At 44.7% G+C, this 15,882-nt stretch overlaps 1 protein-coding gene across 21 annotated transcripts in view; it reads right to left on the reverse strand.

The window, feature by feature from the left end:
• Positions 1-5,410: 5,410 nt before the first annotated feature.
• The window catches only part of LOC110537788 (transcription factor COE1-A), a 150,368-nt gene continuing 139,896 nt past the window's right edge, over positions 5,411-15,882 (reverse strand). For 11 of the 21 annotated variants that reach the window (XM_036937811.2, XM_090192791.1, XM_036937817.2 and 8 more), the window contains exons 15-17: positions 12,469-12,663; positions 12,205-12,273; positions 5,411-9,043 (exon numbers count right to left, since the gene is read on the reverse strand). In XM_036937811.2, the coding sequence (XP_036793706.1) occupies positions 12,206-12,273; positions 12,469-12,663 (263 nt within the window). In that variant the 3' untranslated portion in view covers positions 5,411-9,043; position 12,205. The remainder of the gene's footprint in view (positions 9,044-12,204; positions 12,274-12,468; positions 12,664-15,882) is intronic. The other 10 variants (XM_090192790.1, XM_036937820.2, XM_090192787.1 and 7 more) reach the window with 1 other exon arrangement.

Genomic DNA, 15,882 nt, shown 5'->3' on the forward strand with positions numbered 1-15,882 from the left:
TCGAGTCTTCTTGAGTAAGATGCTACAAGCGTGGCACACCTGCATTTGGGGAGTTTCTCCTATTCTTCTCTGCACATCCTCTCAAGCTCTGCCAGGTTAAATAGGGAGCGTCGCTGCACAGCTATATTTTAAGGTCTCTCCAGAGATGTTCGATCGTGTTCAAGTCCGGGCTCTGGCTGGGCCACTCAAAGACATTCAGAGACTTGTCCCGACTTGTCCTGAATTGTCTTGGCTGTGTGCTTAGGGTCATTGTCCCGTTGGAAGGTGAACTTTCGCCACAGTCTGAGGTCCTGAGAGCTCTGGAGCAGGTTTTCGCTGTACTTTTCACAGTTCATCTTTCCCTCAACCCTGACTAGTCTCCCAGTCCCTGCCACTGAAAAACAGTCCCACAGCATGATGCTGCTACCACCATGCTTCACAGTAGGGATGGTGCCAGGTTTCCTCCAGACGTGACACTGGGCATTCAGGCCAAAGAGTTCAATCTTGGTTTCATCAGACCAGATAATCTTGTTTCTCATGGTCTGAGAGTCTTTTATGTGCCTTTTGGCAAACTGCAAGCAGGCTGTCCTGTGCCTTTTACTGAGGAGTGGTCACCGTCTGGTCACTCTACCATAAATGCTTAATTGGCAGAGTGCTGCAGCAATGGATATCCTTCTGCAAGGTTCTCCCATCTCCACAGAGGAACTCTGGAGATGCTGCCACCACCATGCTTCACCATATAGATGGTGCCATGTTTCCAAAGATGTCCTTCTGGAAGGTTCTCCCATCTCAGAGTGACTATTGGATTCTTGGTCACCTCCCTGACCAAGGCCCTTCTCCCAAGATTGCTCAGTTTGGCCAGGCGGACAGCTCTAGGAAAAGTCTTGATGGTTCCAAATGTATTCCATTTAAGAATGACGGAGGCCACTGTGTTCTTGGGGACCTTCAATGCTGCAGACATTTTTTGGTACCCTTCCCCAGATCTGCCTGGACACAATCCTGTCTCTGAGCTTGACAGACAATTTCTTCTACCTCATGGTTTGGTGTTTGCTCTGGAATGCACTGTCAACTGCGGGACCTTATATAGACAGGTGTGTGCCTTTCCAAATCATGTCCAATCAATTTAATTTACCACAGGTGGACTCCAATCAAGTTGTAAAAACACCTCAAGGATGATCAATGGAAACAGGAGGCACCTGAGTCTCATAGCAAAGGGTCTGAATACTGAATACTTATGTAAATATTTATTTATTTGATTTAACCTTCATTTAACTAGGTCAGTTAAGAACAAATTCTTAACCTTCTTTAACCAGTCTCCTTCCCTTCATCTACACTGATTGAAGTGGATTTAACAAGTGGCATCAATAGGGGATCATAGCTTTCATCTGGATTCCCCTGGTCAGTCTATGTCATGTAAAGATTTAGCAGATGCTCTTATCAAGAGCGACTTACATCAAGTGCATTCATCTTATTAACATAGCTAGGTGAGACAACCACATATCACAGTCAAATATACAGAATACAAATATTCCATTCAAGCTAAAGATTGGACATACAGCGTTTAGCAAAAAAAGACAAGAAATAATCATATACATCTAAAAATCTATTCGTAGAACATTTCTATTGAAAAAACAATGAAATGTAAAAAAGTGATGGATATAACGTTTTGGGGGAAAAAAACGTGATTCTAATATTCCATAACTCTTCTCAAGAGATTCATTTAGCAGTGACGCTAGTAGTTAGCCATGGAGCTGTTCCTAGATTTGTGACGACGTTGTCGACCTAGGCATCATACAGTGTGCTGATGTCTTTCACCTGCTCAAAACCGGAGGCTAAAATAGTAGGAGCGACGAGAGGTTAAATCAACCACCCACACGTCTTTTTTTGGGGGGTGTTGGTGGTGGTGTGACATATCACCTCCACCTGTGCCCCTTTTGTCTCTCACGTACCCCTCCCACCAACACTCTAAGATCTCCAGTATCATCTAGCCCCTCTCCTCTTCACCAGCTGCAAGGACTTTCTTCCTCTCCCTCCTCCCACTCTCCTTTCCCCTTTTTCCCCTCCCAAACTTTATCTCTTTCTCTCTCTCTCTCTCTCGCTCTCTCTCTCTCTCTCTCTCTCTCCCTCTACCCCCCCCTCTCTCTCCCTCTACCCCCCCCCCCTCTCTCTCCCAACCCTTCTTCTCTCCCCTTCCATTCTCCATCCCCACCGGGACCTTGTGTTTTCAGTTCTAAGGCTGTCTTTCAGTCCATTTCCTTTATCGTCTGCCGTAAAAAGAGCATCAGTAGAGAATATTTATTTATTTATTTAGCCCAGAGAGGCGCAGGGGGGGGGTTCCTGTGTGCAGCGTCTCTTGATCTCAGAGAATTACCTGAAAGCTTTGCTCTCCAGGAAGAGACTGCAGCGTTGGAGCAGGCCTGCCTGCCTTCCTCCTCTCCTCCACTCATCCCTCCTCTTCGCCAGTCATCCCTCCTTCCTCCCCAGCCTTTATCTCTGTGGGTCTGGCCAGACTCAGTCTGTTGATGTATGAATAATGAATAGACCAGGGACACGGCAACATCAGTGCTGCAAACTGCCTCCATAATGAGATCCACACTATGGATAGAGGAGGATGGTGGCAGGGTGGGAGGCAGGTGAGGATGTACAAGGTATACAGTACAATAATAGGTTCGCCGCGCTGCATGTCTAAACATGCAAATAAACTGCCAGTAAACACAATTGTTGAGCATCAGTGATCAAGGCGTATGGATTATCCTGTGTAACGGTTTGTTACACAACATGCCGGGGGTAGCATGTAGAAAAGCAGGAACAAAGAGAAGAAACCCCATAGAGAAGCAACAAAGTTCCCAGTAATGTTAGACAATGACAACTTTGTCCTTCAGTATTTCTCCTGACCCCATTGTCTAGTTAGGGGCCCAGCACCACTACACACTTGGTTAGTTACTCCTGACCTCTCGACAGAACACAAAGGCTGTAGTGTTACGTGGTGACCTACCTGGGAGTAGAATTGTTCTGCTGCAGTGGACAACCGTGACCTGCAGGATAACATTTGACCTAAAAGGTGAGAGGTCACTGAGCAACATTGAATGACATTTTCCTTGAATGGGGGGATGACACAGATTCCGGTAATTAGTCCATCCCAGATCTGAAGAATCTGCCTTCCTTTGGTGAACTGACCAGATAAATATGTCTGGATCAAATACATTATACATTTAAAAAGTTTGTACATGTTTGTATTTTATATCTATCATAAAAAGAGGACAGGTAACTATGGAAGACTGAAACACACCTGTTGTCGTGGGAGATTTTCTCGGGGGATTAATATTTCACCATCACCTCTGAACTTTGACCCCTAACTTGACACCGGTGAATTCCCAGCCTCTGGGACACAACTTCAGTAACAGATGCTCCTATCATCCTTATGGTCCTCTGAATGTCATGGCATATCACAAACCATAGTCCCACACTATCATCAAGAAAGAGGAGGAATAGAAGAAAAGAAAGGGGGTGAGAGAGAAAGAACTGTCATACACACTGAAAGCATGGTTAGACTACTGATCCGAGGCCCACCAGTGCACCTTGTCTGGTGCAGAGTGTGTATGAATTGAATGGCAGCGGTAAGTGTATCATATGCAGGCCTCCTCCCTCTCATTACCCCGCGACAGCCTCCTCACAGGCACAGGTCAAGCATGCTCTGTGCTTAACGGCCCCCTTGTCAGCCAGGATAAATAGCTCAGCAGCCCTGATTGCTAAATTATATCTTCACTTAGTCATCTATCAATCACACGCCTGCATTAGGAAGAGGGCAGGACCCCACCCCCCCACCCAATCCAACCCCTGACAGCCTGATAGAGGGAGGGGGAGAGAGGAGGGAGGGGAGAGACGTGGAGAGGGAGGGAGGGGATGAGCCCGGTGGGGTTAAGTGCAGTGGGGGTGTGATGTGTGGCAGGGAGGAGAGGAGGGAGACAGAGGGAGACAGAGAGAGACAGAGAGAGAGAGGGAGGAGGTTTCTCTTCTCTCAGAGATCCATTAGCTAATGGATGTCTTGAGCCCTGTCACTTATCCCCACTACCGTCGCCACACACTCATCTACTACGCTTCAGAGACGGAGTGTGTGCATGCATCCGATGTGGATACAACGTGTTTGTGTGTGTATTCCTATATTCATTGTGACTTCAAGTGTCCCTAAATTCAGTGTGATAAATTAACTCAATATGAGAGAGCACATGTGTCATGGGACTTAAACTCATTGATGTCAATAAGACATCTGTGGCTCGCTCTGCTTTGATCAGGCCTTGAGGCTTAGGAATAGGAAAATAACCTTCCCATACACCTCCGCACACACGCACGAGCGCGCACACACACACACACACACACACACACACACACACACACACACACACAGTCTCCGCCTGCAGCCTGGCTGATCAATAACCCGGAGCAGGGCACATCTGTCTAATGAAGAAGGCCTTCCTCACTGAGCATTGTTTGCGAAAGCAAACTCGTCGTGACGTCTGAAGCGCCTGGCACTTCACTAACGCTTTCCATTATGTGAGCGTCTCCATTCGGTGTCTATGACCACGCAATTGGCAGTGTGATGAAAATCGCAGAACATCACAGGGCTTGTGAAATGTGCTTGATGTGGTAGCTAGCTCCACGGCACACAGACAGACGATCCAAAAATCACAGTTCCAGGACCATCTCGGGTCCTTTTCCCCCTCGTATTCAGAACCCCGTGATGCTCCGCACGGCCGGGGAACCGTGTGAGGTCAGCAGAACGAGCGTTTTACAAGCTAATCATATCCGAGTGGCTCAAATTAAAAGAGCACAATGAAAAAAGACACTTCATTTCCGCTGAGGACCGTAAATGCAAATGATGAATCAATTACATGCAAAGCGCATATCAATTAATAACTTAGGAAGCCATCATTAATATGTTAAAGGGAACTAGCTGGGCATATTCACCATTCCATTAGGCTGTAATACATTAATTAATTAACTAATTAAAGCAGGAGTCTGATCCAGAGGGGAGGAACCCTTTCATTTGTGATCTAGATGAGAGATGGGCAGACCTCCACTCTGATTTGATTGGGCCATTCAGGTTCACTGCTTTGATGACGTCATACCCGGGCATTGCCCTGCTTTCAAACCCATCCAGTACGACTTGAACATGGGATAAATCCTGTGCAATGCCATATGATTTTGGCTTGGCATGGCTGAGTTTATAATGGCGCTGTGACAGTGGGTGTGTAATGAAATCGTGGACACTCAAATCTCGCCGTGTTGCGGGTCCAGGAACGAGCTTGTATAGTGTGTGCGTTTTTTGAGTTTGTAGAGTGTGTTGGTGCCCCAGTATATCACGTCACTGGGAAATGCAACAAAATGTTACCAAGACAAAACAGCTTCACAAAGACAACAAGAACATCAACCGTTTCACAGACAAGAGGGAACTTTAATTAAATATTGTGAAAGTTGAAAAGTTATTTTACAGTTCAAAGTTAATCCAAAAAAAAAAAAAAAGAAGGAGATCATCTTTACAGTAGTTTCATTTTCTCTTTTCCTTGTCCATCAATATATAACTGCTCTGTGTGTCCAGTCAAAGACAAGGCTTGGTAAGAGAAATGGAGAGATGGGTTCAAAAGGGTGACAATAGGATTCAGAGAACAATTTCATTCATTTCGTTGACCAGGTGGCCACCTCCCTGACAGGGATGGCTCTATACTCTTGGCTGGGCGGTGACACAGTAAACCTCAAACGTATCTGTCCCTGTACCCGAAAGACAGGAGAACTGAGTCACAATGCATACAAGCTGAACTCATCATTACACAAGTGCATTTTACAAGAGACTCCCTCATCCTCAGAATCCTCAGTTTAAATTCTCCCCCTCCTACAAAGTCACTTAAAAAAAATATCCGTCAGCAATTAAATTAAAAAGCCACGTTCTCTTTCAGAGGACTGTTAGCGCGAACACACACACGCGCACACGCACGCACGCACACACGCACGCACGCACGCACACACACACAAAAGACTACAAAGAGTGGTCATATGACCCATGTCAGAGATAAACAGGTGGCTCAATTTGTATATAAAGGGAGGGGAAGAGAAAAGGGGGAGAGTCAGAAGAGGGCAGTAGCAATTGTCAAAGCAAGGGTGTAAAATGACTTGTGTGTACAGATTATTGTGCTGTCATTTAAAACTGTTCATCATCAGATCTGTTGTTGTACCATAGCCTTTCTCAAACAGAATCAAACAGTAGATAGAATATGGCTTCACCATCAACCCACCCCTAGCTGTGTATATGAGAGAGGAATATGAAGGGGAGGCTTGGCTTCAAATGAGTATTGCAGTGCACCTCACTCCTCTCCTCCTCTCCTCCACCACTCCTTACCCCTCCAGCTGCTCAACACATTAAATATTTATCCTCCCTTCTCTTCTCAGTCATCTCATCACAGTGTCCTCCCCCCATCAGCCAGCCAGCCCCATCCACCACCTTGCCTCCCTCCCTCCCTCCTCTTCCTCTCTATGCTACAGCTCTCCTCTTCTCTTACTACCTGCCACTCTCTCTGCCTTGCCGTGCCGAGCGCTCACTGTGACAGGGAAAACAGGTAAACATTCCTTAGGGCTCCAGGATAAGGAACAACTCCACTTGTGCTACCCCCTCTATATATTTTGCTTGTTGCACCCATTTTGAAGTATGTTAGCAGAGCACTGGTGGGGTCTCTACTCTACACTGACGGCTGTGGCTTTGCATTGTTAAGGCATCTAAACTGCTGGTTCAGATTTTGGTGAGACAACAGAGGGGAAAGGGAAAATAAGATGGAAGCGAAATTTGGGGGGGCGGGGGGAGTTTTTTCATATTTTTTGCCAAAAATGGTCTTCCTGCTTTTAGCACACAAATGCATCGCTAGGAGGAGAAAACCCATGCATATTGTTTGTTTTTAAACAGTATCAGTTGTTCTGAAAGCCAAAAAATCTAAGCAAAAAAGATATTTATATGATATACTTATATACTCTCAAAACCTATATAACTAAATACTATAAGAATAATATGCTACTTTTACCATGTGATAAAACAAATCCAATATCAAGACAAAACAAAAACAGCAACATTTTCATTAACTAACAAATTATACAAAAATAGACAATGGCTTTAGGGTGGATGGAATTAGAAATGAAAGTATGGCTTAAAACAAAAACAAAAAACAAAAAAAAACATACCAATGAAATGTATCAAAATGACATTTAAACATGGAACATGGTAGACAACCAAATCAAAACAGATCGGTACTGTCACAAAATGCAAACATACACATGAAGGATGACGAAGAAGCAATGTACAAATTCAGGAGATACATACATTATTTATATGGATATTTTACATACTGTATATCCCTTTTTACTATCAGAAATCTCCGAGCTAAAGTTGATGAGATCATTTTGAGTATGTAGTAAACATGACATCCGTGACACTATATTGTAAAGCTGCCTTAAGACTTCTTTAAATGTATAAATATATCTTAAACAATGACTTTGGCAAAAAAAAAGAAAAATCACAAAGACTAACAAATGTATTACTATATACAAAAAACACACATCACACAAGGAAGCAAAAAAAAATAAAAAATTGAAAAGGTTGGATTCAGATATTTGCTAGGCATCTGAGGAGTCGGTAACTTTTACAGTGCTGGCTATTCCATTGATCACCATGGCAGCTGGGACACCACTACACACCTCACTGTTGACTCATTTAGTCTGTCTATAAAGTGTCTCCCAGTATTCCGTTTCTCAGATCCTAAACTGTTGTACGGTAACATGGTGGAATAAGAAGCACATTTTTAATGGCCGGCCCATGATCACAGTTTCATGGTGAGAGCATAACAAACAGAACAACTATAATAATACAAAATTTTAATTCACACGATATAGCAAAAGTGAAATGGCAACACCCTTTAAAAATGTATGGTTTCCTTCATTGAGATTTCGTGATGGATGGCAGAGAGAGAGAGAGAGAGAGAGAGCACACTTTAACAAAAGGGGTTCTGATGTACAGTTATGGGACTTGGCTGAGCGGCTCCACAGCAAGTTAGCGGTCCAGAGTCCATACAGTAGAGACACTGTTGGCATCCAGGGCAGGTTCAGGCTCTGCTCTCTATCTCTGACAACCACCTAGGTGCTTGGACACGATCGGTGCACTCACAGCCAACATGGGGTGAATGGCTGGTTATGTGTCATCATGGATAAATCACTTGCTTTCTGTGGAGATGAGTGAAAGCGCTAGTCGTGGCGATGGCAGTCTCTGCTTGGCATGAGAGGGAGAGAAATGTGTATGGGCTGTTTGCGGTGGCCCCAAAAAAACTCGAAAGCAGAGAGTTTCTGCAATGGTGCATAGTTAGCTTGTGCTACCTATCATGTATGTGTCTTTCTGTGCCTTAGGGTTAGTTAGGGCATGTGGCATAGTCTCCAGCATACTGTTATTGTATGAATCTAATTCAGTCTTCACTATTCAACTGGAGGTTCTCTGCCGCTCACTTTCAACACGTTGTTTTATCCTTCACAAACATTTTCTTCATTTATCTTTTTTTTTTAGATTCATAAATAAAATAAAATCCCTCTAATAGTGTGTATTACATTTTGAAATATGGGAAATATGTATTTTTCGCACAAAGGTAAAACACAAACGATGCACTAAAATAAAAGAAAGAGTCAATCCTCTCCAAAATAAATAATGTTTTTTTTTTAGGTGGGCTTTCTGGGTAATCTGTGGCCTGGCCTTCCCTCTTAAAAAGTGTCAACAAGGTGTACAAATTCAAAAGAGGTTGTTGCAAATTCTCTGGGTTTTTTTCTCTGTTTTTTTTTCTTCGTCTTCTTTTTTGTTCAAATGTGATTCCTTTTAAAAAGGGCCTGAGTTACGGGTTCCATTCCTTCAATGCAGGACTGACGATCCAGTCCTAAACCGGAGCCTTATGTACATGCTGAGATCCATGTCTGGGTGTGTGTGTCCTTCTCCTCACCTCACACACACGCACCGCTTACATGGGAGGAACGATCATTCCAGGAATCACTGTTGGGTGGAGGAGGGAGGGGGTAGAGTCGGTTAATGCATAAACAATTGCCCAATGTTTTCCTCACATAATGATTCCTCTTAAATAAAGCAATCTGTTCACACATCTGCATAACAAACTATGGCCTATGAAACTATGACTCAAATATGGTTTCAAACAAGGGATAAATCATTTCTATCTTTTCACAGCCCCGCCAAATTGGAAATTGGCACAAATGGGACACTTGAAACGCTTGATTAGTGCTGTCAGAAAAACTGCCTCTTAATTGTTTGCATGCGCTGAGGCTCATTGTGTTTGTGACGTATTGCATCATCCCCGGCAGCTTCAAACGGCTGCATGGGGATCCGTGTCAACATGTGAGGAACAGAGCTATGCTTAATGAGGGCTCCAAATCAGACCAAGTGTGACTACAGAACGCAGTGCAGTGACGACATACCAGGCACAATACTACACAACGCTATACTACACATGGCTGGGAGGGGTTGAAAGTCATTCAACATCTTGTATGTATCTACTGTATATATATATGTGTATATATATATGTGTATATATATATATATATATATATATATTTGTGTATATATATATATATATATATGTGTATAAATATATATGTGTATATATATATATATGTGTATATATATATATACATATATATATGTGTGTATATATATATATATATATATGTGTATATATATATATGTGTATATATATATATATATGTGTATATATATATATGTGTATATATATATATATATATATATATATATATATATATATATATATATATGTAATACATTTTAGACTAGAATAAACAAGAAACTCCATCATCTTCAATCATTCCCAGGGATAGGGATTGTATTTGAGTGCATGGTAAGGGAATGATAAGATGTGGTTATGCCATGAGTGGAGTATAACATGGCCTAACATATCCAGTGTAGTGGGACAGGACGGAGGAGGTCCTCTAAGCTATGTTCCTTAAAGTGGGGGAGAAATGCTTATTGCTGCAAATTTAACTTGACGTTAGTTCTACAACTGCTGACAAACACAAAAGAGGACGCTGGGTGTTTTTCTGCAGGCGTTGTGCTCTCAAACTACTGCTGATGGAATCAAGAGAGGCAGAAACAGTCACGCGCACACACACACACACACACACACACACACACACACACACACACACACACACACACACACACACACACACACACACACACACACACACACACACACACACACACACACACACACACACACACACACACCCTGTGTAAGCTCATTCAATAAAACACAGTAAGTCCTTAACCAAAATCACGAGTGTAACATACACAACAAAATCATTTGACATTCGTATGTCAGGTTAACAAAATTATCTTTGAATCAAACCTTAAGGGTTTCTTCAGCTGTCCCCATAGGAGAACCCTTTGAATAAGTGCACTCTAGGAAAAAGAAGTGCAAAAGATAACCTTTTTTGGTTGGAGTTAGATCTAGATCCCCTTTTACGGAGGGAACACAAAAGGGTTCTACCAGGAACCAAAACGGGTTCTCCTATGGGGATCGCCAAAGAACCCTTTTGGAACGCTTTTTTTCTAAGAGTGCAGAGTTGGTTTACTAATCTTAGAACAATCTGATTTACATGGAAAGCATAATACTTCTCAGCAAATCCTGCTGATAATGCGCTTGACTGCAGAGGAACCATGGCAGCATGTGGTATTTTCTGGCACTTCCGTGTCAGTTGTGTCATATTGTGACACACAACTGACACAGAACTGGGAGAGAAGGAGCTTGGATTTAGATACCGCTTCTCGCTGACAGAACATCGTATATGACAGTGCTTCAACTCTGCTTTGATCTGCCATAGTGTAACACACACACAGGCATGCAAGCACACACACACGCACACTGTCGGTGTGTGTATGTCAATGGAAATAGCGACAGTATCGATTGTCAACAGAGCCCAACAGCTGTCATTGTTGATCATTTCCCAGCATAGTGGGAGGGTTTGATCAGAGAGAAGAGCCTGTCTGACAAACAGCAGAAAGAGAGCAAGAGAGACTCTGTGTAAGTACACTACACTACACTACACTACACTACACTACACTACACTACACTACAGGATGTTGAAGAAATGAGTGCACTCCTAGTGTCCCAGCTCCTGGTAACTACACTACACTACACTACACTACACTACACTACAGGCTGTTGAAGAAATGAGTGCACTCCTAGTGTCCCAGCTCCTGGTAACTACACTACACTACACTACACTACAGGCTGTTGAATAAATTAGGTTGTATTCCTGGTGTCCCCGCTTCTGGTATGTACACTCCACTCCACTCCACTCCACTCCACTACACTACACTACACTACACTACAGGCTGTTGAAGCAATGAGGTTGTACTCCTGGTGTCTCAGCTCCTGGTAAGTACACTACACTACACTACACTACACTACAGGCTGTTGAAGCAATGAGGTTGTACTCCTGGTGTCTCAGCTCCTGGTAGGCTGGTGGATCTCTTGTCATAGCATAACACTACATACGCTATGGTTAAACAGATCTTCTCCAACACAATCCTCCTGTACTGATTATCCACTCATGGCTTGGATGGTTTATTTAATAAACAAAAGGTTCATGTAAATGGTGAGATATCCATTCGCATTGTGTTACAGTAAGGTTGTTGCTCGATGCTTGCAGCCCTGCAGGACCCTATGGGTCTCCGCAACTAATGTTGCGCTCGGGAAGATACTTCCTGTATCTATGTATGAGGTCTGTTGAAGACAGCAGTGTGTCCTGTCGGCTCTGTATTCCCACACCCACACAGCTACATCCTGCCCTGCCCTCTCCCCAAACATCCTTACCCTTTCTCCCCATTCACACACAGGAAGCTAGGGACAACCACAAAAACATTCAAGCCAAATAAAAAAGGACAAACTTGTGAGTAATATGCCGACTCTGCCAAATACCCTTGGATAAACAAAAGCACAGAGCAAAATGCATCCTCTCTCTCCTCAACATATACAGCTGCAGTATGAGGATGGTTAATGTTCATGTAATGGCTGAATGGATGGGTAGATGGCTGGATGGAGGAGTGGATGGATAGATGGATGGTTAATGAGATAGAGGAGTAGAGGGGTGGATGGGTGCATGCAAGAGAGAGTAACATACTTCAGGAGAAGGCCAGGCCCTGCAGCGAGCTGGCTGTGGAGTACTTGCTAGAGTCCACAAAAGACTGATCTGAGGGAGGGAGCGCAAAGAAAGAGGGGAAGATAGGGAAGGAGAGGAGAGGGGAGGAGAGAAAGAGAAAACAATGTGTTAGAGGATGGGAGGAGGAGGAATGACAGGGGATATTGGGGACGGAGAGGTTGGTTAGAGAGCGTCACGGACTGGCCCGGAAAGAACACAATGTCTCCGACTGGGTGAGGGGCTCACCTTGGAGACCGTTGCCATTGGTGCTGGTGCAGGTGGGTGGGGGTGAGGTCTGGGGTCGCACCACGGGAGCGAAGGCGCTCTTCTGCTTGACGGCCGACACCATGTTGGCAGGGGAGAAGGAAAAGATCCCGGAAGAGCTGCTACAGTTAGAGGGCAGGCTGGTGGAGGACGCCATGTTGGGGCTGGAGGGAACGACTGAAGGGATGGGGGGAGGGAGGGAGAGAGGGAGAGAGAGATGGGGGAGGGGGAGGAGAGAGGAAAGGGAGATGGAGAGAGAAAGAGAGAGACAGACAGACAAAGACAGAGAGAGAAGGGGCATAGCAAGAGGTTAATTTCACCATGTGGGATTTAGAACTTATCGAGTACACAAGAGAGAATACAACTCCATAAGTATGCGAGGGAGTCTCAAATGAGAGGAATTTATATTCAAGTTCATTCTAACAAATTAATAGCTATCGATCAAGTATTTTCCCAATCCACCTAGCAGTGGTCTCCTAGGCAGTTAACAATTCAATGTTAGCACACTTAGACAACCATTTGAATTCAACATTCATTGCTCTTTAATGTTTTTCCTACTGGTTACACTTCATTGGAAGTGATTCTTGTTATTGCACCATTTAAATAGGTTTATAGCTCCATCCAAGCAGAACCTTGTAACAATGGCACAATCCATTTATCAAGTCCTAACTAATCAATTAATGAAAATTGGAAGCACAGAGCCCAGGCTTGTGGATTGATTGGAAGTGTCTAATGGAGTCAGCCAACCTTTTAAAATACTTGTTAACATCCTGGGGACCAAAGTGGTGAAATTGAATTGTTACCCCTCCAATTAGTTTATTGATTTAATTAACAGTCTTTAATTCTGTGGCCGGCCTAGAAAGGAGCTGTGATACGGCCAGTCAGGCGTTGCAAACAGGCAATACCACAGTGGCTCTCAATCTAATTTCAGGGCAATCCGATGGAAGGACACACATTGCTAAGGAGAGAGGCCGGCAGTCCTCCACAAGCCAGAACATTCCAGCATGGTTTCACCTCCTAACTATTGAGTGCTCTTAGTCTCATATAGCTAGTCGATATCGCAGTGTTGATTCCTCTCCCTGAAAGAAATCTGTGGGTGTCGGTTCTTAGATCCATGCCAAACTGTCCTCAAACACAAGCCTTTGCAACTGGCACCCACCCTCCCTCCTCCCACTATCGTTAGACCCCCCCAAAAAACAATCACCCATTTCTCTTTCTGCCTCTCTCTCCAACCCTCTCCCTCTGTGTTTTCCTAATTGGAAAAGGGTAGTCAATTAAGAATTAGCAGAAGAACAACAACAGTGTGGAAGTATGGCTGTCAGATGAAAGAGGATTAGAGGATAGGACTGGTTTTAAAGAGTTGTTCAAGACAGGCTCCATTGCTGGGAGACTGCCAGGCAGAAAGCCCCATAGGGAAATAGCCATAGATCTGAAGGCTTCACTGTCACACGCACCGCTGTCTCATAAACAAACAAATGGGGAAAGAAAACTCCCACTCCTCTCATCACTCCTCAAAGACTAGAACTCTGTATAGTAATGTGCAGCCCCTTAGGCAGGCCACTGGACTACAGACCAGAACCCATACTGTACAGCTCTTCAGACAGACCACTGGACTACAGACCAGAACCCATACTGTACAGCTCTTCAGACAGACCACTGGACTACAGACCAGAGCCCATACTGTACAGCTCTTCAGACAGGCCACTGGACTACAGACCAGAACCCATACTGTACAGCTCTTCAGACAGACCACTGGACTACAGACCAGAACCCATACTGTACAGCTCTTCAGACAGGCCACTGGACTACAGACCAGAACCCATACTGTACAGCTCTTCAGACAGACCACTGGACTACAGACCAGAGCCCATACTGTACAGCTCTTCAGACAGGCCACTGGACTACAGACCAGAACCCATACTGTACAGCTCTTCAGACAGACCACTGGACTACAGACCAGAGCCCATACTGTACAGCTCTTCAGACAGGCCACTGGACTACAGACCAGAACCCATACTGTACAGCTCTTCAGACAGACCACTGGACTACAGACCAGAACCCATACTGTACAGCTCTTCAGACAGGCCACTGGACTACAGACCAGAACCCATACTGTACAGCTCTTCAGACAGACCACTGGACTACAGACCAGAACCCATACTGTACAGCTCTTCAGACAGACCACTGGACTACAGACCAGAACCCATACTGTACAGCTCTTCAGACAGACCACTGGACTACAGACCAGAGCCCATACTGTACAGCTCTTCAGACAGACCACTGGACTACAGACCAGAACCCATACTGTACAGCTCTTCAGACAGGCCACTGGACTACAGACCAGAACCCATACTGTACAGCTCTTCAGACAGACCACTGGACTACAGACCAGAACCCATACTGTACAGCACTTCAGACAGACCACTGGACTACAGACCAGAGCCCATACTGTACAGCTCTTCAGACAGACCACTGGACTACAGACCAGAACCCATACTGTACAGCTCTTCAGACAGACCACTGGACTACAGACCAGAACCCATACTGTACAGCTCTTCAGACAGACCACTGGACTACAGACCAGAACCCATACTGTACAGCTCTTCAGACAGACCACTGGACTACAGACCAGAACCCATACTGTACAGCTCTTCAGACAGACCACTGGACTACAGACCAGAACCCATACTGTACAGCTCTTCAGACAGACCACTGGACTACAGACCAGAACCCATACTGTACAGCTCTTCAGACAGACCACTGGACCACAGACCAGAACCCATACTGTACAGCTCTTCAGACAGGCCACTGGACTACAGACCAGAACCCATACTGTACAGCTCTTCAGACAGACCACTGGACTACAGACCAGAACCCATACTGTACAGCTCTTCAGACAGACCACTGGACTACAGACCAGAACCCATACTGTACAGCTCTTCAGACAGGCCACTGGACTACAGACCAGAACCCATACTGTACAGCTCTTCAGACAGGCCACTGGACTACAGACCAGAACCCATACTGTACAGCTCTTCAGACAGACCACTGGACTACAGACCAGAACCCATACTGTACAGCTCTTCAGACAGACCACTGGACTACAGACCAGAACCCATACTGTACAGCTCTTCAGACAGACCACTGGACTACAGACCAGAGCCCATACTGTACAGCTCTTCAGACAGACCACTGGACTACAGACCAGAACCCATACTGTACAGCTCTTCAGACAGACCACTGGACTACAGACCAGAACCCATACTGTACAGCTCTTCAGACAGACCACTGGACTACAGACCAGAACCCATACTGTACAGCTCTTCAGACAGACCACTGGACTACAGACCAGAACCCATACTGTACAGCTCTTCAGACAGACCACTGGACTACAGA

The sequence above is a fragment of the Oncorhynchus mykiss genome, chromosome 12 (genome assembly GCF_057628025.1).
Source record: "Oncorhynchus mykiss isolate SJ-2025 chromosome 12, ASM5762802v1, whole genome shotgun sequence".
Lineage (NCBI taxonomy): Eukaryota > Metazoa > Chordata > Actinopteri > Salmoniformes > Salmonidae > Oncorhynchus > Oncorhynchus mykiss.